The 24644-nt window shown below is 40.0% G+C and overlaps 2 protein-coding genes and 1 long non-coding RNA gene across 5 annotated transcripts in view; 1 reads left to right on the forward strand and 2 right to left on the reverse strand.

The window, feature by feature from the left end:
- The window catches only part of NMD3 (NMD3 ribosome export adaptor), a 30579-nt gene extending 18522 nt beyond the window's left edge, over nt 1-12057 (reverse strand). The window contains exons 1-8 of the mRNA XM_042458533.1: nt 11968-12057; nt 10239-10329; nt 8706-8840; nt 5390-5486; nt 4299-4379; nt 2952-3080; nt 1802-1892; nt 675-749 (exon numbers count right to left, since the gene is read on the reverse strand). Of these exons, the coding sequence (XP_042314467.1) occupies nt 675-749; nt 1802-1892; nt 2952-3080; nt 4299-4379; nt 5390-5486; nt 8706-8840; nt 10239-10282 (652 nt within the window). The 5' untranslated portion in view covers nt 10283-10329; nt 11968-12057. The remainder of the gene's footprint in view (nt 1-674; nt 750-1801; nt 1893-2951; nt 3081-4298; nt 4380-5389; nt 5487-8705; nt 8841-10238; nt 10330-11967) is intronic.
- Nucleotides 12058-12135: 78 nt separating this feature from the next.
- LOC121927007 lies at nt 12136-20676 on the forward strand. Its single transcript, XR_006103123.1, has 2 exons — nt 12136-12189; nt 20262-20676. It is a non-coding gene; the product is annotated as an uncharacterized LOC121927007 (long non-coding RNA).
- Nucleotides 20677-21384: 708 nt separating this feature from the next.
- SPTSSB (serine palmitoyltransferase small subunit B) overlaps nt 21385-24644 on the reverse strand; it is a 52757-nt gene continuing 49497 nt past the window's right edge. For all 3 annotated transcript variants that reach the window (XM_042460464.1, XM_042460465.1, XM_042460467.1), the window contains exon 2: nt 21385-23434. In XM_042460464.1, coding sequence (XP_042316398.1) covers nt 23160-23402 — 243 coding nt within the window. In that variant the 5' untranslated portion in view covers nt 23403-23434 and the 3' untranslated portion in view covers nt 21385-23159. The remainder of the gene's footprint in view (nt 23435-24644) is intronic.

Below are 24644 nucleotides of genomic sequence, written 5' to 3' on the forward strand. Positions count from 1 at the left end.
TATTTAAAGATCACTTGACTATTGATATTAGTTCAAACAGTATAAAAACAAGAATATGACCCTGGGAGCAGAACACAAAGGCTAGTATCCTGGTAATGGCATATGCAGAAATATATCAACGTTATGCGAGTGTATGTCTGCTTTTGTTACTCTATTTGTCTGTGCAATCTCCTTCCCAGCCATTCTATGCCTGGTGGAGAGTGGAGGGAGATTGGAAAAGCATTTGGCTATGGACCCACAGATAGATGTACAATTATCACATCATCTCTTAAGACCTCTGGAGAATCTCAGTGGGCCTCAACCGATGATGTAATCATTTTGAATCGGGGTATGAGAATGCAGCCAGATGCTTCTTTGATCTCCCTCTGTTCTCCCCCTGGCCCGAAATAGGCATGGCAGAGGGCACATCCCTGGAGGGCATATATGGCCGATAGGCCATACTTTCACTATAGAATTATAGATTCTGCAAGGCTACATATGATATTTGTGCAATCAACTGTGGAAAAGACAAGAGGTTCATCTGGAAGGCCTCAGAATATGAATGAATTAGGACTGGGAATCTGAGGTTTGAAAATTTCTCTCTCTTCTATTAGCTTCAACAGGATTAAAATGACTCCAATAGCTATGTAGCTATATGGTGGATGGTACATTTTAAATAATGAGAGCTTACCTACAAGGTACTGTACATTGCAGAAAGTCCACCATCTTTTGAGCATGTTGCTTTGAAGAATAGTAGAAATCCAGACCATCTGAAAGCATGGAACTGAAGTTAGGAAAATTTATGATGCTGGAGCATCATGAGCTCTTTCTTTCATTCTGGACTTTTATGGAAGCCTAGATACCATACTTTCTTTAACAGACTATATTTAATGCCAACCTTTTCCTTTTTGTACACATGTGCTTGGAAAAAATTATTTCTACCATGTAAAATTTATCATAAACCAATGGTGCATTATGCCCATAAGTAGGTGTGTAAGCAATCAGTCCACTGAAAAGGGCGGGTATAAATACAATAAATAAAATAAAGTCACTTCCAGTTTCACGTAATAGTGCATAATGCAACAGCTGGGATCCTACTGCAGCACTACACTAGCATTATCCTGTTAAACTAGTAGTGCTACTTTATTTGCACCTGCCTACAGAGGCTGTGGCAGGAGGGGAGAAACTCCTTGGTGTCTGTTTCCCAAAGGTCTGGCCTTCCACTGGTCCATGGAGCCACAGCAGTATGAGAAGGTTGGCTTGGACAATCACTCGTTCTGTGGTACAGGAGACTATCCAAACTAGTCTTCCCAGGCTCTCCTGGCTTCATGGAACTCAAGGGATCCAGGCATTCATAACTAGCCATATGGATCTGGCAGGCTGCGTCTCCTACCACTATGTATCCAGCATTCTCCTTCTTTTCCTTGCTACTACTGCTGCCTTCACCAGCATATTTGCACCACTTGCAGAGCCTATAAGATCCCAGCGAATGCAATTATCAAAAATCAAAACAAAACCAAAACACCTACATACAAAAATGTCCTTTTTTCCAGATAGGCATCGGAAAGAAAGGAGAGGAGGAGTAAGCCAGACAAGTCCGGGGAGACGATAAAGATCCGATTGGTAAAGAATGAAAGGCAGTTGGCTGAAGAGATAGCACGTCCTACCAGAAACGTAGGCAGGAAGACTGGGGTCTCTAGGGGTGGCTCCTCCCATGGAGGTCTACAACTAATCAATGTGTTAATGATTCCTTCTAGAAGGCCTGGTGCTAATTTAGATAACACCAATCTTTTTCTCTAGGATCATGGAAAAAATTACTCACCGTGAATCTCTTTGATACGAAGAGTGTTCTGGTGAAGTCTATGTTTCAAAATCAATTGTTCCAAGTAAAAGAAAGTCTTTTTATGCAGAGTCTAAAAGGTAAGAATAAAAAGATTTGTATGCAAACATGATCATATACTACTGGAAAGTCCTATAAAATACATGTAGCTGATCAAGATGATTGCCATTTCACTCAAAGATCAAACAGCCCATGGACTTTGCAATTTACTGAAGCAGATATTCACATAAAACTAAGAGTATTTCCACATATACCCCAATAGAAGTTTCACTGAGGTACATTCATGATAACCCCAGTGCTTAGACTTAACTTAATGAAATTAACAGGAAAGTAATGATATAATTTGTAGTCTGCACAAACATTGCACAAGTTATGTAAAATTATTGCTTTTGTTTCCAACTTATGGCAATTCTATTACTGGGTTTTCTTAGCACGATTTGTACAGAGGTGTTGCCTTTGCCTTCCTCCAAGACTGAGAGAGTGTGACTTGCCCAAAGTCATCCCTCAGGTTATAATGGCTGAGCAGGGATTTGAACCCTAGGTTCCAACATTCAACTACTACACAATACTAGCTCTCTTAAGTCCATCATACAGTTTTAAAATAAATGCATAAATGAGGACTGGATAGTTAAAATTATAGCTTTTGCCTTTAAAATAAACTATTGTCTGACTGTCTACAATATTAATACTTCCTGAAGCAAAACCTAAAACAACCTCACAGCTGGTACTCCTAAGTATGGTTCATCCACACATTTAATGCAGAGGTAGGCTATATGCAGCCTGTAGCTCCCAATGCCAGATGGTAGTTTCCACACTTATTTCCATGCCAGTTTCCAGGTGACTTTTTTGATTGAGAATGGCCCCAAAGGCAAGGAAACTACTTTCAAATCTGGTGGTTTTGCTTCTCCATTTTTTTGGTTGGGAACCAACTGAAAATTATGCCTGGAACTGATGTTACATCACTTCTGGGGCACACTGACAAATCAGTGTGGCTGCATGGAACTGCTCCATATTCCCAGTTGTCCAATGCTGGCCTAATGTTAATTGCCTTTTTAATTATAAACTTTTGTGGGGTGCACATTGTTTGCTCTCTTTCACCATCTTCATCAAGCCACACCTCACTCTCATTTACCTTTTGTCTAATTTGAACCACTGCTTTCCAAAAGTCTTTAGCTTCAACTCGATGGCAGTCATCACACATCTGAGACTGAACAATATACTCCACTATAAAGACTTGCTGAAGAATTGCACCATTCATTACCTAGAAATGTAAATGTGAGATTATGGTTTTCCACTATCATTACCAAACTGATTATGGGCAATGCAGTAACTGCTCATGGTTGATATTCTTGAGTTTCTTTTCTTCTAGAAAAGATTTCCATAAAACAGAATAATAAGCATAAAAAGCTAATGATTAGTTTAAAAGAAATACTTCAAAACTTTTCTAGTTAGCTAGTAAAAAGTTTACTTTATCATCACAACTATGCTTTGAAGTAGAATTAATGAAATGGAATGAACAGATGAATCATTAGGTCCAACCATTAGCATTAAGGAAAAAGCTAAACACTTTATTGGACTGATATCTTTAGTCAAGTTATGTGCTGAACTCTGCACTTCTGTGTCTTGGAAGTAAGTATCACTTATTTTAATGCAGGGGTAGGCAACCTTTTTGAGCTGGGGGCCGGGTTGCTGTCCCTCAGACAACTGGGGGGCCGAAGCCAAAAAATAAATTATTAAATAATTTTTAAAAAAATTAATTAAATAAATAAACAGGGACAAATGTAGGACAAAAATTTCAAATGGAGGACACTTTTAAAAAATATGGGGGACACGCTAAAAAATTTGCTGATTTTTTTAAAAAATGTTAATATAAATGCATGTTTCGGAGGCTTCTATAGACAATTGCCCCCCTTGCCCGCCGCTTGCTCCTCTTGCCTGCCCCTTGCCCCCCCGATAGGCCAAAGGCTCCGGCGGCAATCGGTGACAGGACCGGGCTGGAGCCGGTCCCAAGGCCTTGCCGGGCTGCATCCGGCCCACGGGCCGCAGGTTGCCTACCCCTGTTTTAATGGGACTTGCTCCTAAGAAAACATAGATAGAATTCAAACACCAATACCTCAAATATTTGTAAACAAAATCAACACTATGCTTTTAAATATTTGGAAACAAAAGCTCAAAAAATGTTGTTGCTATGTGTCTTCAATGGTGACTCTAAGGCAAACTTATAATGTGGTTTTCTAGGCAAGATTTGTTCCGAGGGAGTTTGCCTTTGCCTTCCTCTGAAGTCTGAGAAAATGTGAATTATCCAAGGTTACCCAGTGGGTTCTATGGCCAAGCAGGATTTAAACCCTGATCTCCAGAGTTGTAGTCCAATATTCAAGCCACTACACCACGCTGGCTCTCTTAGCAAATTATAGGCTTATTATATTACAATGTTTCATTTCTAAGGATGTATTTCAAAAATTCATTGAAATTTACTTGCCTCTTTTTGTACAGTCAATTTTACTTTAAGTCTTTTGGAGTGTGGTTCAGTCCACACAAACCCTGCATCAATCAACCGTACCTGTCAAAATAGAGCACACGTGATTATTGTGTATATCATCAAGAAATTAAGGCTAATACATTGGGTGGCATCTAAATTCTGTAACTTATAGTCAGGATCATCACAAAGTGTGGAAATAAATATAACTTGTACTCAATAAAATTTTAAAGCTTTTAGGAATCATGTGTGACAGTCAATTTAATTAATAGATTGAATGACATTAATCAGAACAGCTTCTTTAGATGAACTACAAATTGTTTCTCATGACTGAAAATTCCTTTTCATTGAACAGCAAAATTATAAAAAAGGCACCCTGTGGAACAATCTCATGGACCACTAGGGATTGTTGTTGCAATACTCCTCACTCAGTCAAAAACAGAAATAAATTCCAAATTAATGTATTTCCTATGGCTCCCCACATAAATGATACATACAGTGGGATCTTGGTATCTGTTGGGGTTTGGGTCCAGGACACCCGTTCCCCCATGGCAGCAGATAAGAGTCCTTAGAAAAAAAATTGTACTTTGCCTTTAACAGATAAGAGGTTTGAAGACAGTAAAAACCAAACAGCCAGTTCATGACCCAGCATTTGTGAAGTTTGAAAGAAACATAAAAGGAAGGCATGAGTCATACTGCTACTGCTAAAACACAGGGCCACACAGCAAATGGGTCTGTTCTTGAAGTGTAACAACTGCCCTTTATTTTCAAGATATTTCTCTCTCCATGGCAGTGTGTGTGTGTGTGTGTGTGTGTGTAAAAGACAGATTTTATTTATTTATTTATGGTATTTATACCCTGCCCTTCAGCCCTTAAAGGCTATCAGAGCGTCTTACAGTTGTTATTTTTAATTAGACGGTTCCCTGCCTTCAGGATTACAGATTTCACTATTAAAAGATCAAACTGAAAAGTCTCAGTTGAAATCACTATTCCTAAGAAATCCCTATTCATTTAGAGTCACAGGTTTCATGGGCAGTATAAAGTTTGTATAATTACATAACCGGTACATAACAATGAAGAGGAACAACACTAACCTTACTGAGTGAAGCTTTAATCTTTTTAAGGCATAATGTTAATAGTTCTCTTGATTCCAAGGCACACTGCACCCATGTTCCTGGGGGCTGAAGATACCTGAAATTCAAAAAGGAGAAATTAAAACAAACAACAATAGTGAATTACGGTCAAATGCCTTTTCAAAGACAGTTGTAAACACACACATTAAATGTGACATCAGCATTATAGATCCTGACATAATTGGACACACTTTAGTCCCACCAAAATCATGGGACTTAAGCTGTTAGAATAATTTGATTTTAATGGAAGGATGGACAATTGTGGTGTTCCAGACACTGTTAGACTGCAACTGCTCCTGTTATTAAACTATTCTGGTTATGGCAATCCAATCTGTAGATGGTCACAACTGTGCTCTCCTAAAATAACAGTATGACGTTGCAGCACATTCCTACATGTTTCTTCTCAATAGCAAATCCCATTGCACTGAAAGGGCTTATTCCCAGGAAATTAAGTACAGTGGTACCCCGGGTTACGAAAATAATTCGTTCCGCCGCCGCGTTCGTAACCCGAAATCCTTCGTAAACCGAAAAAGCCATAGGCGCTAATGGGGAAAAGCCGCGATTTCGTGCGAAATAGCGCCGAAAAGCACCAAAAATTTTTTCGTAACCCGAAATAACCTTCGTAACCCGGAACAGTTTTTTCCTATTGATTTTTTTCGTAACCCGGAAATTTCGTAAGGCGGTGCTTTCGTATCCCGGGGTACCACTGTACAGGTTTGCAGTTTATTTTATAGACCACTTAATGATATTTTGGACCCAGAAACCAGAATTTTTATCATTCAACACCACAATGTAGTGTTTTCTTCTCTATGCTCTACAGTGAGAAATAATTAAAACGTTTACTGTATATACTTGACTATAACTTGACTTCATATATAAGTCAAAGGCAGGTTGTGGGGCCAAAATTAAGGATTTCTGACATGGCCCATGGATAAGTTGAGGGTATAACTTAGAGGCATGTACCAAAGGATCTAAAGGATGAAGCAAAGCAAAACAATGCCCCCCCCCCCCAAAAAAAAAAAAACAACAAAATTCCAGCAGACAAGTTTGTGCTCACAGTAAAGGCTGGGTGGATGAGAGAATAGAGGGGGGGTCAGTGATTCCAGGAGAGATTATGCGTTTGCCTTTCTCCAGGTGATGATTCCTTTTTAAAATAAGAGTTAAAGTACATTGCGTACACTGACCCATGGATAAGTTGACTCAGTTTTTTAGGGTCAATATTTTGACCAGAACTTCTAGACTTATACATGACTATATACAGCATATAAAAAAGTACAGGTCATAATCTGATGCATATTTATGTCATGACTAGCTTAACTGTCTAAATACACAACTGAAGTAAGCAGTGAACCATTTTAAAATTTGGAATTCAAAGTAAGAATCTCAATAACGTTTTTCACTTGGGCACATTTTATTTATTAGCCATCCAGTACTGGAACATAATCAATTGCTATAACCATCTTTACTGCTAAACATTAAGTTGGCATCTAATCAGAGGCAACAAGTATTTTTCAAATAATTAATTTTAGTATCTAAACACAGCAACTACTCTGAACAAAACATTCTACAAGTGTATACAAGCTCTTGAAACCTATCTCTATTCATTAGTTAGCTTAATATATAGATTTTCAAAATTACTGTACACTAATTACAGTGGGTATCCATTAGAGTTTGGTTCCAGGACCTCCTGTGGTTACCGACATCAGTGAACGCTTTAGTCCCATTATATTCAGTGGCATAGTACAGTGGACCTACCGTACTGGTGGACTAGCGATACACAGATTCAACTGCCTGCAGATCACATGCCCCATATTATTCAGTGGTGCCCCTTATATAAAATGGCAAATCAAGGTTTGCATTCTATATTTTTGGGGTGTGTGTGTGGATATTTTCAAGCCATCAATGGCTGAAACTGTGGATGCAAAATATATGGATATGGAGTTCCCACTGTATACAGTGGGCCCTTGGTATCTGTTGGGGTTTGGTTCCAGGATCCCCCATGGATACCAAAATCTGTGGATGCTCAAGTCCAACTAAATATAATGCATAGTAAAATCCACAGATTCAACTGCCTGAAGATCACATGCCCCGTATTATTCAATGGTGGCTTGTGCTCCTGGACCTCACCACTCACTGAATAATATTGGGCTTGTGTGTCTGTGTTTTTTCACATCTGTAGCTGGTCCTGGAATCAAACCTCCATGGATGGAAAGGGGCCATTGCTGAATGGTGCCCCGTATATAAAAAGGCAAAATCAGGGTTTGCCTATAGGAATTTGTATATTTTAAAAGTATTTTCAAGCCATGGGTGCTTGAATCTGTGGATAAAAAAATCCATGGATAAGGAGGGCCGACTGTATTGCACATCCCTAAATCAGACAGGTACTATGCAAATTATGTAATGATTGAATCTCTCAGTATGGGGACAATGTTCGGGGACTTTGTGGAACTTGAATTCATTGAAATTTGGTTTATGCAAAAATGATTGGACTCTAACAAATGTCTATTGACTATACTAAATCAATGAGGCTACACCATTTAACACAATAATAAAGCATTTTATATGTAACAAGATTCACAATGTTTCTTTCCTTACTTGCAAGTGTCAAATCCCCCATAAAAATGGTTTACTATCTGTTCCAGCTATATAATCCTCAAAGAAACTGGATGTAACATAGGCCGGTTACAAACCGGCATTTCGGACGTCCGGAGGACGTCCCATTTTAAAAAAGGGGCGTCTCTTTTAGACGCCCCTTGGCCTAATATGGACTCCGTCCGTACAAGATGGCGCCGGCCCTTCTACATGGCCAGCGCCATCTTTGCGTATCGGACGCTGAGCGTCCGTACGGGTCGCGTCCTTTGTGACGTAGCGAGTGCGCCCCTGGTGCCTCGCTACCTCGCAAACGCGACTCGAAAAGAAGCTCCATTTTGGAGCTTCTTTTTCAGTCCGCAGGGGAGCCGCGCCGTGTGGAGGATCCAGCTCCCCCGTGGACTAGCCGGCGCCAGCGGCAGACCGCTGCAAAGTGGCGGTCTGTACCCCGCCATAATTTATTTAATACCTTTCTTTTCATCAGAAGTATAATCTGTGATGAAGCAAATCAAAACATGCAGCTAGTCTGGGCAGCTGAATTTTCTGACATTTTCAACAAGCAACAATTTGTAAGGAGAAAACCTGCAGAAAGCTGATGTAGATTTTTAAAAATCTGGATGTTTATACAAAAAACATTAAAATCAGCGCCATTACTCTTATGTTTTAAGATCTTGAGCATGGTTTATACCTTTCACACTGTTTGCAGAAATGAACAGTGACTTGTTTAGGGATTCCTTCAGTGATATCCACCTGCGTCCGTAGACATGCTACACACATGTTGGCTGGGTTTGGTGGGATTGCAATTCCACACTGGCAGCACAGGCTAGAATAAAGGAAATAAAAAAAAATCACACTTAAACTGTAATGTCTGGTTTTCTCAAGAGAAAATAAAACAGAAAACAGAGATTATTTGCACCTATAGAACAACACTAAGGACAGGTCAAGCCACTTGTACAACGGATTGTAGGGTGAGCAGATTGTGATTTCTTGGTGCTTGAGCACTGAAATATCTGCAGGAGAATGACAAAGTTCATGATAGGTAACTGTCATCATTCAGCCTGAGAACTATTAATTTGATGAAGATCATCTACTGAATTGACTAAGCAGAGATCTGAAGACTGGACTCTCACAGTTAAGCTCTAGAACAGTGATTCCCAAACTTTGGTCCTCCAGGTGTTTGGAGCTTTAGCTCCCAGAATTCCTGACTGTTTGCCAACTCTCAGGAATTCTGGGAGCTGAAGTTCAAAACATCTGGAGGACCAAATTTTGGGAACCACCGCTATCTACAACTATCTGGAAAACAATCAGAATTGTTAATGATGACATTGTGTGTGTAAACACAAGTTGCCCAAAAGCAACACATATTGATGTCCTAGGCTGAGATTCTGTTCAACACTACACTAACAGAGCAGAAAGCCCCACTGGTGCAGTGGATCATCCACTACTACAAAGGAGATGCGATTGTACTCTGAGAGAATTGGATGTTCGGTGCTATTTGTCTCCCTCCCTATATGAGCTACCAACAGCATCTGCTACTGCTGTCACCACTGGTCTCCATTGCTTTCTCCTTATTCCCCTCCCCAGCTTTTTTCTTAGGCAGTGAAAATGTGGTCTCTTCCACTACTGACACTGGTGACGGAAGGGCTGCTGCTTTTGACACTGCCTCATGTTATGGAAATGCTTATTTTTTCTTCTAAGGTTAAGAGAGCTATGAATTTAGCACATCTGAGTGCATAGATACTATTACTCTGAAAGCTAGCTCTATTCTATCATTCAAAAACTTTATTTCAAAGTACTTTGTAGATTCATCTACAAATACAGTTTCTGGCCTGCAAATGGTTAAGCCATTGGGTTGTTTGTTGTTTCTGGCATTGCTAAATTCTGATGATTTGATAGTACCCCTCTATCTGCAAATATATGCGAGGCTACAAAGAAGGGAGAATTAACTAGAAACCAATCCAGTTCTGTAGAAGAGTATATGCCATGCTGCTCAGGATCATATGAAAAGTTGTATAGAAACAATGATTAAATGGAAAATGTACCTGAATATCATACACGTTAACTCTATAGTGGAAAACTAATCTATAATGGTGGAAATGTCTAGCTTTGCTTTCTGTATGAATGTAAGCTTTCCACACATAGGAACACTTATTAACAGCTGCTTTTAAATAGGTACTCCATCCATATGTTTGGTTTGGCTGTCAAAGAAGCTGTTACTCACATATGCCCCTGGCTGACAGTTGCAGGCTCCTTCATGTATTCCATCGCTGCTCCACATGCAACTTCCAATTAGATAATACATACACTGCCACCTTGGAGGAAAAGAATATGAAAGATTAGGATGCTACGGCTATTGAGAAAGACAAATATGACATTACTTACAAATCAAAGGGCTTAAGATGTATGGAAGCATGGATCAGCACAACATGGGTACAAGGTAAGACCTATTTGGTGCAGCGTGCCAAAAGAGTGCTGAAAAGCCAACACTGCAGCTAAGGTGCCCTTTCAGCGGCATGAAAAGGAGCCGTTTTTTACGGCTTCTTTTTGCATTGTGGAAATGCCGATTGGGGCTGCGGTGTGCGGTTGCCACAGCCCTGATCCGGTGAGGAAAGGGGCGGCCTGTTGAGCCCCTAAATCAATGGTGCCAAGGAAAAGCGAGGGAAAACCAATGCACATGCGGCTGATTTCAATTACACAATTACAAATTAATGTGAAGTTTTTTTAAAAAGCAAAAATTAGTGCCCTAAAGTAGGTATTGGTTTGGCTGATGAAAAGAAGGTATCATTGCTGGAGAAAGCATTGTTAGCATATGGATATAGCAGGAAGAGTAATAGAATTATAGAATTTGAAGAGACCTTAAGGGCTATCTGGTCCAACCTCATTCTGCCATGCAGGAACTCTCAATCAAAGCATCCCAAACAAATCCCCATCCAGCCTCTGTTTAAAGACCTCCAAAGAAGGAGACTTCACCAAACTGTGAGGGAGGACGGTCATCTGTTGGAGGTGCTTTGATTGTGAGCTCCTGCATGGCAGAGTGGGGTTGGATTGGATGGCCCTTGATGTCTCTTCCAGCTCTGATTCCATGAGTGTTGGACTATGACTCTGGAGAGCAGGGTTCAAATCCCAGCTTGGCCATGGAAGAAAACTGGTCACCTTGGTCAAGTCACACTCTCTCAGCCTCAGGGGAAGGGCAATGGCAAACCTCCTCTGAACAAATCTTGTCAAGGAACCCCACCAATAGGGTCGCCTTAGTGTTGCCATAAGTCAGAAATGACTTGGGAGGCACAGAACAGCAAGAAAAACATCAACATAATAATAATAATGATAATGTTTATTAGAGTACTTATACTGTTCCCCACTTCAGCCCTAAAGGCTGTCAGTAACAGCATAATATTAAATGCTTAATAATGATCACATGAATGCAATACATATATAATGTAATACATATAAATATTAATAATTATTAACAATATTATATTGTTAATAATTACTATATATATTATTGCATTATATATCTATTGTAATATATATATATATATATATATATATATACATAACATTAACAATACTATATTGTTAATAATTATTAATATATTGTAGTAATATATTTATATCTTACTATATATTAATATTAGTAATTATTAACTATCATACTGTTATTAATTATTGCAATATATATATATTGAAATCTTATATATATATATATATGTAATATTTTGTGTGTGTGTGTATATATATATATATATACAGTAATAATTATTATGAAGGGCGAATGGTGTTCATTTTGGGGAGGGACATTATTTTCCTCGGGGTGTAATCCTGCAGGGCGTCCCCATGGGAGAAGGAAGGAAGGAAGGAAGGGGCAGCCACCATTTGGGGCTCTCTGAGGCGCAGCAGCCCCGACCAGGACAGACCAAGACGCCAGCACTCAGGACCACTCACTCACTCACCGCCGCCTCGCAGACACCACGCGTCCGCCTCGCCTCTGACCTGGCTAGCTGGGGGAACGCCTGATCTCGCGAGAGGGAGCCTGTTCTCGCGAGACTGGCATGCGAGTATTTATTTTGGTTGGGAGTTCGGACGAGTTTTCAGATCTCGCGAGAGTTAGACAGAATTTATTTAAAAGCTCCACTTGGGCGTTTCTGGCTGGTATTGCTCCGACAGAGAAGCGGGTGGGTCTAAGTTTATTTTGTGAGTGTAGGCACCCCTACAATAGTCCAGGTTGGCTAAGAGAAATCTCAGCACCGTGTGTCTGTGAATATATGTATGTGCATCTCTATATCTATCTCTATGTTTTCTCTGCTGGGAAAAGATCAGGTGAGAAGAGTGAGAATGGGAGAAGGATTTGGATGGAGGTCATAAGAAAGAAGGAGGAGAAAGGGTGAGAATGCTGAAGAACAGGGTTGTCTGAAGGTGATCATAAGGCCTCAGTAAGGAAGAGGCAAAGACAAAGTCTGCTTAGACTTTAAAAAATGCCTTACAAATGTCAAGTTAAACAAGGCAAAATGTGATGTTTTTGGCTGAGAAAAGTTAACGTATGTAACATTAATGCAAGATATAAAGCAGAATTATACCTAGTTTGTAGTGCTTCTCATCAATGAAATTGTATATATGTCAGTGCTCTCTCTCTCTCTCTCTCTCTCTCTAGTGAATAAAAGATCAGTTTATAGTAAATCCACATAATAGTCAGTAATCTGTATTAAATGCATAATGCATATAGTTTAGCAACACTAACGACAGTGACACTAAAGTTAGATCATAGAATCGTAGAGTTGGAAGAGACCGCAAGGGCCATCCAGTCCAACCCCATTCTGCCATGCAGGAAATCTCAATCAAAGCATCCCCAACAGATGGCCATCCAGCCTCTGTTTAAAGACCTCCAAGGAAGGAGACTCTATCACCCTCCGAGGAAGTGCATTCCACTGTCGAACAGCCCTTACTGTCAGGAAGTTCCTCCTAATGTTGAGGTGGAATCTCTTTTCCTGCAGTTTGCATCCATTGTTCCGGGTCCTGTTCTCTGGAGCAGCAGAAAACAAGCTTGCTCCCTCTTCAATATGACATCCTTTCAAGTCTTTAAAGAGGGCTATCTATCACCTCTTAACCTTCTCTTCTCCAGACTAAACATCCCCAGCTCCCTGAGTCGTTCCTCATAGGGCATGGTTGCCAGACCTTTCACCATTTTAGTCGCCCTCCTTTGGACACGCTCCAGTTTCTCAATGTCCTTTCTGAATTGTGGTGCCCAGAACTGGACACAATATTCTAGGTGGGGCCTGACCAGAGCAGAATACAGTGGCACTATTACTTCTCTTGATCTAGACACTATACTTCTATTGATGCAGCCTAAAATCACATTGGCCTTGTTAGCTGCTGCATTGCATTGTTGGCTCATGTTCAACTCATGGTCTATTTGGACTCCTAGATCCCTTTCACACGTAGTTTCCTTCAGCCAGGTGTCCCCCATCCTATATCTGTGCATTTTATTTTTCCGCCCTAAGTGCAATACCGTACATTTCTCCGTGTTAAATTTCATTTTGTTAGCTTTGGCCTAGCTTTCTAGTCTATTCAGGTCATTTTGAATCTTGATCCTGTCCTCTGGGGTATCAGCTATTCCCCCTAATTTGGTGTCATCTGCAAATTTGATAAGTATGCTCCCAATTCTGTCATCCAGGTCATTGATAAAGATGTTGAATAGCACTGGGCCCAAAACAGAGCCCTGGGGACCCCACTGGTCACTTCTCTCCAGGATGAAAAGGAGCCATTGTTGAGCACCCTTTGGGTTCGGCCGGTCAACCAATTACAGATCCATTTAACAGTTCCTTTGTCTAGCCCACATTTTACAAGCTTGTTTGCAAGAATGTCATGGGAAACCTTGTCAAAGGCCTTACTGAAATCAAGATATACTACATCCACAGCATTCCCTTCATCTACCAAGCTGGTAATTTTATCAAAGAAAGAGATTAGATTTGTCTGTCATGACTTGTTTCTCTGAAACCCATGTTGACTTTTTGTGATTATGGCATTGGCTTCTAGATGTTCACAGATTCTCTGTTTAATGATCTGCTCCAGAATCTTTCCTAGTACTGATGTCAGACTAACTGGACGATAATTGTTGGGATCCTCTTTTTTCCCCTTTTTGAAGATGGGGACATTTGCCCTCCTCCAGTCTGCTGCGATTTCTCCTGTTTTGCAGGGGTTTTCAAAGATTATTGCCAATGGCTCTGATATTACATTTGCCAGTTCTTTTAATACCCTTGGATGGAGTTCATCTGGTCCTGGAGACTTATATTCGTTTAGGTTGAACAGGTATTCCTCTACTACTGTATCTCTTTACTTATTCTGTGCTGAAATTCCCCTATTCTGTCCTCTGCTCCATTATCCTCAGGTTGAGCACCCTTTGCCTTTTCTGAGAAGACTGAGGCAAAGAAGGTGTTGAGTAATTCTGCCTTTTCTCCGTCCTCTGTTAGCATTTTGCCATCTTCTCCATGCAGTGGCCCTACCGTTTCCTTCTTCTTCCTTTTGCTGCGGACATATCCAAAAAAGCCCTTTTTGTTGTTCTTAACCTCTCTAGCAAGCCTGAGTTCATTCTGTGCTTTGGCTTTTCTGACTTTACCCCTACACAGGCTCACTATTTGTTTGAATTCCTCTTTGGTGATTTCCCCATTTTTCCATTTCTTATACATGTCCCTTTTTAATCTTAGCTCAGTTGAAAGTTCTTTAGTCATCCATCCTGGTTTCTTGAGACTGCTTTAATCCATTGCCCCCCTTTTAAGTCCAAATCAGAACTTTCATCCACTCCTGCTGTTAGCAATGGAAGGAAAGATCTTACTGGCACCAATAGTAAGTCTGAACACTGTCCTTCAACTCCAGTCAAGAAAACTGCAAAGGCAAAGAATTTGGGTCTTCCTTCCCCCTGCTGAGGTCATAATCTGAGTTTTCTTTGAGTTCTTCTGTGCTCAACAGCAATTTATTATTATTATTATTATTTTGAAAACCAGAAACAGCATAGTCAAACTACATGACCAATGTCACGTCCCTTTTGTCCCCTGAAGTTCCAGAGGAATCTGTAATTCACTTTCTTAACTATTGTCTTCGGATGTCACCTTCAGGGAGTGCCCCACAGAGGCTTTCTAGAGCTGAATTTGTAACCAAATAAAAGTATTTTATTCAGTTTTAAAATAAGGTGACATAGTTCTTTCAAGCAAGACGGACAGGCAGGTGACCCAGGACATAAAATTTACGTGAGAATTTATGAAACATGAAACAAACCCATTGCACAATATGGAGTAATTCCCCTTGCACTTGAAACGGTTGTTCTCTATGGAGTATTTTGGTCCCAGATTTCTCTACTAGCTTTATTGCTTTTAAAATAATCAAAAACTGACTGGTAGAAGAAAAGGGGGAAAAAACCAAGAGAAATCCCATGGAATGCTGTATTAATGCTGTATTAAAAATCAATGCAGTGTAAAATCATTAGGTTTTAAAGCATTAGATTTAAACAACAATTTGTAGAGGATGAATTCTATATAAACTACAAACGGTAAGGTATAATGACCTTGATAAAATGACAAAGTGACTTCTTGTTCTAATTATACAGGTCGATGCAAACTTTGTGTGCCTGGTTTGGACTGTTGCAAGAAAGTGCTAGGAAGTGATCTTCAGACAATATCATAGATGTACTTTTCTTTCCTTTGAATAACATGCAGGTTTATATGGGCACAAAAAATTGAATAGTTTTCTCATTTGTACTTAATCACCCCCCTCATCCCTTAGATTACAAAAGTTCTGCTTTTTGCCATATTTCCTACATTTTTATGGAAGCTGCGCAAGACAGTTTTTTTTGTTTCTGCTGAAAACTGCCTTTCTTTTTTTAAAAAAACCCTGTATTTTCTGAATGCAGATCACCTAGTGCATTTCATAAAGGTGGCTTATTTCAGTTCATTTGTGAGCCATCCAGTTGGCATGTAGTGGAATGCTAGCTGGTGTCTCTTGTTCCCTAGACTTTTTCTTCTGTTTCCTTCTCCTCCAGCTTCTTTAACGACAACATTTTTCTGTAATGAATACTTTGGAGATCATGACGCGGGGAAAAGGATGGGAGCAAAGCACATTGCTTCCATCTTTATTGCACGATCACACAAAGATTATCAGACAACATTGTGCTTATTCTGTCATTATCCCACCTTTATGTCGTCCTTATCTTTTAGACAAGAAGTTAGAAATGTTTCTTTTTGGACTACCTTGGAGATTCTGGCAGATAGTCCAACAAAGTAATTTCTTCAAACTCTCCTCTGGACTCATGAGGCTAGCCAGAGGTTTGAAATTGTTAGGCTGTGTAGGCAGAGGAGTAAATGAAGAACATAACTTCAAGATAGCCAAATAAATGACATTTGTGGAAATAACTCAGGATCTGTCTCAGAGTATCTCTAAACAAGGCAAATGCATATCCTCCCACCCTGAGCCCCTGCCATCAACAACAGAACAATATACAGATTAACATGGGAATCACTCCTCCTTACCCAGGGTCACACAGGCGCGTTACAGACCGCCCAAAATGGGCGGTCTCACGCCGCTGCCGGTTGCTGCGTCCAGGAACTGCAGCAGCCAAACCGCGCGGTTCCCGGGCGCAGCAAGAAAAAAGCACCAAAATGGCGCTTCTTCCTGCGCCCCGGAAGTGGCGCCACAAGGCGTGAGGTGCGCACTCGTGGCGCCACTTCCAGTGCACGATGTCCGGACGCTGTGCGTCCACGATGTCAAAGTGGTGGCACCCATCTGTATGTGGCGCCGCCATTTTGATGTACTCGTTATGTGTGAGGGGCAAGGTGTGTCAGGAAGCGCTGCCCCTCATGTGTAACGACAGCGCCTCTATGGGCCCGTCTGTAACGCGCCACTCTGTGTGTGTGTGTGTGTGTGTGTGTGTGTGTGTGTGTACCTACTCTCTTCTAGGACAGCATTCTCTGAAGATGCCAGCCACAGATGCTGGCGAAATGTCAGGAATAAACTCTTCTAGAACATGGCCACAGAGTCCACAAAACCCACAAAAAACTATGGATGCCGGCCATGAAAGCCTTTGACTTCAGATCAAGGAGTTGTATTGGTTGATGTAGCTCTTGGGTTTTGTTTGTTTGTTTGTTTAAATATCCAATAGTGTTTCTAGACTATTTTCTGGCCATGCCCAGCACCAGCAGCTATTTATTGAAAATTCTCTAGATCTTGATATCTTGCATCAAACAGGGAGTTGGTCTCTCCATTTCTATGATTCAGTGATCTAGTTTCTTTCAGTTGATGAAATATATACCTAGGCTTTCAACATCTGCTTATTGTTGAAAGCCAGACTGATTAAGTCTCAGATTTTGCTCGTGTTCTTTTTTATTTTATTTTGGAAAACTTTATAAGTTTTGTTCATCCCAGAATATTTTTTGTTATCTCCCAGTATGATCAGAGATTTTTATATCATCTTCCCAGGTTGGTTTATTTAAACAAGACAGAACAGAAACAAAATCTGGAACTTTTTAATCAGTTGACTTTCTGTGATTCTTATCAGCCATACCTGGGGGTAGCTGTGTTGGCCACTGCAACCTACAGTAACATCCAAAACCCACAAAATAGTGATCCCTTTATTGAGCCAACCAAAATGTACAATATACATGTTGCAAGCTTTCAAAGCTCCACTGGCTTCATCAGGCAAAGGTGTTAAAAATCATACAGTAGAAAGAGGGGGAAATGGACAGTGATACTCATAGGCCTGCATTTTGTCAAAAGATGTGTCTTCAGTTCAGATGGTATGAAGAGACTGACAGGCATGATTGCAGTTTGAAAGATTCCCAGCAGAGGGCAGATGCACCATGCCTAAAGCAAATATATTCACATCTCAACACATTTGTGTGTATGTACCTTGTGTGTATGTATGTCGACTTATGGTGACCTTATGAATTTCATAGGATTTTCTTAGGCAAGGTATACTCAGAGGTGATTTTGCCAGTTCCTTTTTCTGAATTTACACAAGCATTTTTGCAGTAACAATTATGACAAAACTGAGGCTTTCAAAGTTAATTGGCTATATAGACTCTCAACTGGGTCATAAAAATCTATTTTCTAATTTAGTACAAGTGTAAAACAGTATAAATATACAGAGTCCAGTGTAATACTTTGCCAGTATGTATCATATACTTAAATTTTTCACACAGAACAAGGACAAAAGAAGAAAAAGGGAGGAGAGGATGACTAGAGATTGGGAGTGTGTTCACATCATAAAATCAGATTAAAAATGTGAGTCACTGAAATAAGAATGTTTAACATACCATTTTCTGCCCCTCTACATTCTATCTAGGGCATAAGATAATATTGACTCAGTCTGTCTAAACATTTCAACATACAAATTCCAGATTGCAGAATGAAAGTGTTCTCTGCTCCGTATTATGAAATACACTTACGTGTTGCTAAACCTGGTAGTTTTTAATCCCATGAGGAATGACACAGAGAAGAGGGGACAGGCCTGTTCTCTGCTGCCCTAGAGTGTAGGACTAGGTCTAATGGTTTGAAGTTACAGAAGGGTAGATTTCAACTGAACATTAGAAGAAACTTCTTGACAGTAAGAATGGCTTGGCAATGGAACCAATTGCTTAGAGAGGTGATGAGGTCTCCCCCTCTGGGCATCTCTGGAAAGAGGCTGGACAGCAACCTGTTGGGGTTGCTGCAGTTGGAGATCTTGCATTGAGCAGGGGGTTGGACTCAATGGCCCATGAGGCCGCTTCTAACCCTATGATTCTTTGATACTGATTGAAGGCTGGCGTTCTTGTGATTCCATCATCAACCTTCTACAGGTCAAGATAAAAATGGCTTTCCAAATAGATGCATTGCACTCTGTATTCTGCATCCACCTAGATTCTGTTGAAATCTGGCAGCTGTGTTAGAGGCAGCGTTAGCACCTCACCAGCCAAGAAAGCAATACGTTTCTAAAGTAATTATGCTCTGCATTTTTGTCCCACTGTTTTGTTTCTTTTTCTTTTCCTTTCTTTTCTAGCTCTGGCAGCTTCTTCAGCTTTGATATCCCTTTGTCATCCAAAGGCTGAGCTTGGACATGTTACATTTTAGACCACAAGTCCCAGAATGCCCCAGCAGCATTGTCACCTGCCATATTGCCTGGGGATTTGGGGAGATGGAATCTAGAAGAGTTACTTAATCCAGCTTTGGACAAGGCAGTCACTACAGGATGACTATAAATGACAGTGGCTGTTTGTGAATGAATCACTCCACAGTACCTAGTGCCTAACGTCTGGTGGCAGTTATTTCTCTCTTTTCAGTTCCATTCTAACCTTTTCCCTAATAGACAATATGTGCAATGGTTAGTGCATGCATGATTATACATTTGTTTCCAACTTCTGGTGACTCTAAGGTGACCCTATTATGGGGTTTCCTTGGCAAGATTTGTTCAGAGGAGGCTTGGCCATTAACTTCACCTGAGGCTGAAACTTGCCCAAGTCACCCAATGGGTTTAATGTCTGAGCTGGGACTCAAACCCTGGTCTAGAGTCCTAGCCCAATGCTCAAACCGCTATGCTGAGATCCAGATTAAGAACCAAAGCTATTTTGCTCAGAAAAACAAGTTAAAGTCTTTATTATTGAATCCCTATTCTAAGAAAAGTTATTCAGGATAATAATCTAATTTAGCTTCCTTCTAGGAAAAAGCTGAGGGGATCCTGGGAAGAGAAGAGGTGGAAAAAAATTCCCTATCAATTTAGATCACAGAGAGGTCAGGATATGTAGAGAAGAATGTTGGATCACTCAAAATATCTACCCTCTCTGAGGCCTTTTTGTATCTTCTGTGCTAAGCATTCTTGCGTGTCTAATATTTGTTGTGTGCAAGTGACCTCTCAAACCTATCTACCATATTAGTGGGCAGCCTTTTGTAATGAGGCCTGGACTGATGAAGTCCCAGCAAATAGATTTATTCCTTGTGGGAATAAGGCAGAGTTATTATGGAATTAATGCTGTTACTATGGCCTATTTGAGTGCTAATTAGGATCTAACAAACGAATGCTTGTAACCCTCACTCCATATTACTGATTAAATTTTGTAGACTTTTACGTAATGAGAATGGTTCACTTGTTATTTTGAAACTTTAATTTGGTCACATTAGCACTGGAGCAGTTACTTTACTGCTAGAAATATCTAGGGTGGCTTCAGTCAAAGATTTTATTACCTTTGTAGTAATAAAATATCAATGCACTTGTTGTATTCTCTTCTTTTAGCTTTACTGCCTTTCTGTACCATTCTCGAGAGAGAGAGACATGCTGAAGACAACATTCAAATATCTAAATGGGTTCAAGGCAATTACAAACTCCCTCTGAACAAATCTTGCATCACCATAAGTTGAAATGATGTGAAGGCACACAACAACAACAAGAACAACAACACATTGTTGTAAAATCAATGTGTGCCCTGGGATATGACTACCAAAATAATGGTCTTGGATTTATTATAGATTTTCATCTTTACAATATGTACTAAATGCATCCAAATTATTTTTAAGACCCAAGTGGAAAAGAAAAAAGAATTCTAAATCACCTGGCTGAAAGTCTTTCTGTTGCTGATTACTGGAAGAAAGTCTGCTCCAGCTAATTCACTAAATCAATTAACACAGATATTAAAAAAGGTGGGAACTAATAGCCTTCCAAGATTCACTCCCTCTATGGTCTTTTAATTTCACCATCTCTCTCAGTAGTTTGCCAGAGGCCATGCCAAGAGCTAGGAGTGCAAGAATGACCTGGCATGCTAAGACAAATGGAGGAAGGGGCAAAGAGCAAGGGGTGGGAATGTATTCATGCAGGTAGGAATACAGGCCAAACCTGATCAGGACTCACCATCAGTAGATCAAACACAAACCTGTAACACTTGCATTTGACAAATATTTAGTTATAGGTTGTTACCCTGTCTTCAGTGAGAACCCTTATCTTTACAAATACACACACACACACACACACTGGGATTGCACTTGCAAGCCTGCATTCACTCTCTTATTCTCAAAATTCATTAAAAGATTTTTCCCATTAGGGCGGTAATCTCTTGCATGCTCACTTGGGAATAGATCCAATTGAACTCTATGCCAAATTTACAAATAAAGTTAAATACATATTTGCATTAAACCTGAAGGTTTTCTTATTATGAAAATATCAGTTTAGTTAGTTAATTTGTAGGATCACAGCAAACACAAAAATTTTAAAAAGTGACAACATATTTTGCTCCTTCTGTCAACATAGGGACAATTATACCCAATTGAACCTACTATGTGCAATGGAAGGAAATAATCTATTAGGTTGAACACCCATGAAAGATCCCCATCATATAGTACTTAACAAATAACTGGCAGACACCTTTTAAAATAAAATTCAGTTTATTGTTTCTGCAAAATGTGATACATGTTCAGATCACAAAAATCTTCAAGACATGTCTTTATGACAGAAACAGTATAAATTCTTATTTGTGGAGTTTAATCAGTTAACATGCCTGAGAGTCAGAATTTGTCATATAATGCATGTAGTTGTGAAAATACTGTTTAAGAGTTATTTACATGTGACATTTAAAATCACGTTTCACTGGTAGCAGTGTGAACTGCACAAAACAGATCTAGTGGATGTGCAACCTTGCTCTTTGGCATTCACATGTCATTTAGATAAAGAGTAGCATAGCATTGGCCTTTTCCAAAAATAAAAAATAAATAAATGAGGACGACTCATTTCTGTTTTATAAAAGGAAACCTTAGCACTGAGTCTTCCATATAAATGCTTTCGGAGCTTATGCAGATATTAGAATATAACTTATAATACAATACACAAATATTTGCTTTATTTCAAAAATTAGCAGAAGAGAAAGCAGCTCACTTTTGGTTATTTGAGAAGATGCATAATCTTTTGCAAAAAAAAGAAAGAAAGAAAGTGAAAATGATTTATAGTTCTGAGTTTCCTTGCATGCAAAAAGCCAAGTTTTTTTTTAAAAAACCTTCATATTGCAATTACTCATCTCATTGAACTCACACATGTTCCTGTTACCATAAAACTATATACAAAATAATACAAACATTGGTATTGGGGCTCTTGATAATACTATGGTGGGGATACAGAAGGCACTGTGAGAGTTTAGCTTTGAGGCAATAAAGCTTCTCATTTCTTCCATTTCCCTCCAACAACTGCAGCTCCTATGCTATTTCTACCACTCCAAAAGTTCTGTTACTCATTTCCAAACCTCACCTGTTCCCTTTTGGGAAGCAAGGTCAATAGCAGCAGAGGAAAGGGGAAAATGCCCTAGGTAGAGCTCTGTTTACACATCTCTGTACCAACTGCTGTTTGCAAGTGTTGTCTGAGTGCTCTGCTTAATTGCCATGCAAAGACAATGGGGAACAGGAGAGAGATGCCATGCCGTCAACATCACAACTATGATGGATCGGGGATTCTGGGCATTATAATCCAAAAGTAACATTTCCCAGCTCTGCTTTAAACCCAGAGTTCTCATGAAGTCTTATTTCCAGGATACCCACTGTATATGTTGGCAACAGGAAATGTGCGAGAAAGAGCACAAGAGGAAAAAAGATACTGTATCTTTATTTTTAAAAAGACATTTTAAAAGGAAAGCCTTAAACCATAGGAAGTGTAACAACTTTTTCTATTTCCCCTTTCAGAACCAGGTTGACAGATTTGAACAATGCTAAAAATTGTTTAAAAAGAATCCTCAAGATATATGGTGTACAAAAGAGTACAGTGAAGTACATGCAAACTTAAACTAATCTTAGTCTCCCCAAAGTGATAAAAAAAAAAAAAAACAAGTTCACAAGGCATTATAAGAACAAACATTTCATTCTTGTGGGAGGTCTGCTGCATACAACTGAAATTCGTAAGGAGAGGTTTAGCAAAGCAACCCATCCCAATAGGACCGTGCCACTTCAAGAGAACAGAAGTTGTGCATGCATTTTAGTGACAATTAGCCAGCAGGTAGGAGTCAAGTCAGTGCAATGATAGCCCAGCTTTGTTAAAAGAGATGGTGGCACATGTGTGATCAGGAACCCAAGTGTTCAAAACAGATTCCAAAACAGGCATAGTTGAGGAAGACAACGCAGAGGAAGACGGTGTTTTGCAGTGGATGCAAAAATGGCTGGCTCAGTTTGTGAGTGATGCAGTACTTTCAGGCTGGCTTCCAAATATCTGAGCGAAGAACTCAAAAGCCAAGCGGATGTGGATGGGGATGAAGACATAAGCTGTGTAGACCACCATAGCTACAACAGTAATCGTAATGGTGTGGAACATGGATTGTTCCCAGGGCTCCAGGACATAGCTGCAGGTGACCAGGAGATACTGAAAATACAGCCAATATATGTAGTCCTTCACCCGCTTCAGATCCATTGCTGACTCAGAGATGCTTTGGGAAATTTAACCTGTTAAGCAGAAGACAGATAATAAAGATGAATGATGCAGGAAGGAAACAACAACATGTCACAGAGTTAATCCTGAACATCAAAGTAACCTGTGTTCTTTGTAATGCAAATATATTGCCACTCATGGTTTTCAGAGACAAACAAAGAGGAGTGCTTCAATTTGATTTAACACTTAAACCCTTTACCTAAGAGGTATATAAACAAAGATAATACAGTAGGGCAGTGAATTGTCATTTGGACATTTGTTTCTAAAGTCTGTAATCTACTGTATAGTCTATCCTTCATTTGTGAGAACAAATGTGCTGCAAGGTAGTAGGTTCCACAGGACTGCTGCTTTTAAACCTATTGTCAGTCCCTGCCTCTCAGAAGGGTTCTGTCAATGGTTGGTTGCTGTCCCTGGTTCTGAGAATTTGCCAGTGTGGTTTGAGTCAATTCAGGGAGACAAGGGTTCAAATTCCTGCTCAGTCATAGAAACCTACTGGGTGACCTTTTCTCATCCTGAAAGGAAAACAGAGGCAAACCCCATCTGAACAAATTTTGCCATAAAAAGGGAGAAGAGGCATAAAAGGACAACATGGTGAACAGTATGGAAAGCTGCCAGGAGGTCTAGCGGAACCAACAGGGCTATACTGCCACTGTGATTTTTCTGGCACAGGCCATATCTCAAAATGACCACAGCTTTTTCGGGCCTACAGTCAAGCCCAAAGTGAGACTGAAATGGATTGAGATAATCCATTCCACCCAGGAACCCCTGGAACTGGAAGATCTGTTCAAGAGTACACAAAACCAGGCAAGTTATTTTGACAAATAAGATGGACAATAAAATTACAGAGTAAATAGAGTAAATCACTGTCTATTTTGCCACCCCAAAACCCTCTACCTGATGGAGCCCCCTCACTCCTGATGGTAGGTCTCGCCCTGCCCAAACCAAAATGAATCAGGATATGTAGGAGACAAGCCTTGCACTAAGAGCCTCCTTGCAGAGAGAAAGAGGGCAAAGCAAATATAAGATTTTATTAATACACCCCACAGTGGTAGTTTGCAATTTTCCAGTGTAATTAATGCCCTAAAATTTTACTCACCCACAAAACTTTACTATCCACTGATAATTTCTACCCCAAGAGCCCAGAGAAGCTTATGAAGTCAGAAAATACTGTACTATTAAAGGCGCATAGAGAAGATGCCAGCTGAAGAATGTGAAGACAGAAGC

The sequence above is a fragment of the Sceloporus undulatus genome, chromosome 3 (assembly GCF_019175285.1).
Source record: "Sceloporus undulatus isolate JIND9_A2432 ecotype Alabama chromosome 3, SceUnd_v1.1, whole genome shotgun sequence".
Taxonomy (NCBI): Eukaryota; Metazoa; Chordata; class Lepidosauria; order Squamata; family Phrynosomatidae; genus Sceloporus; species Sceloporus undulatus.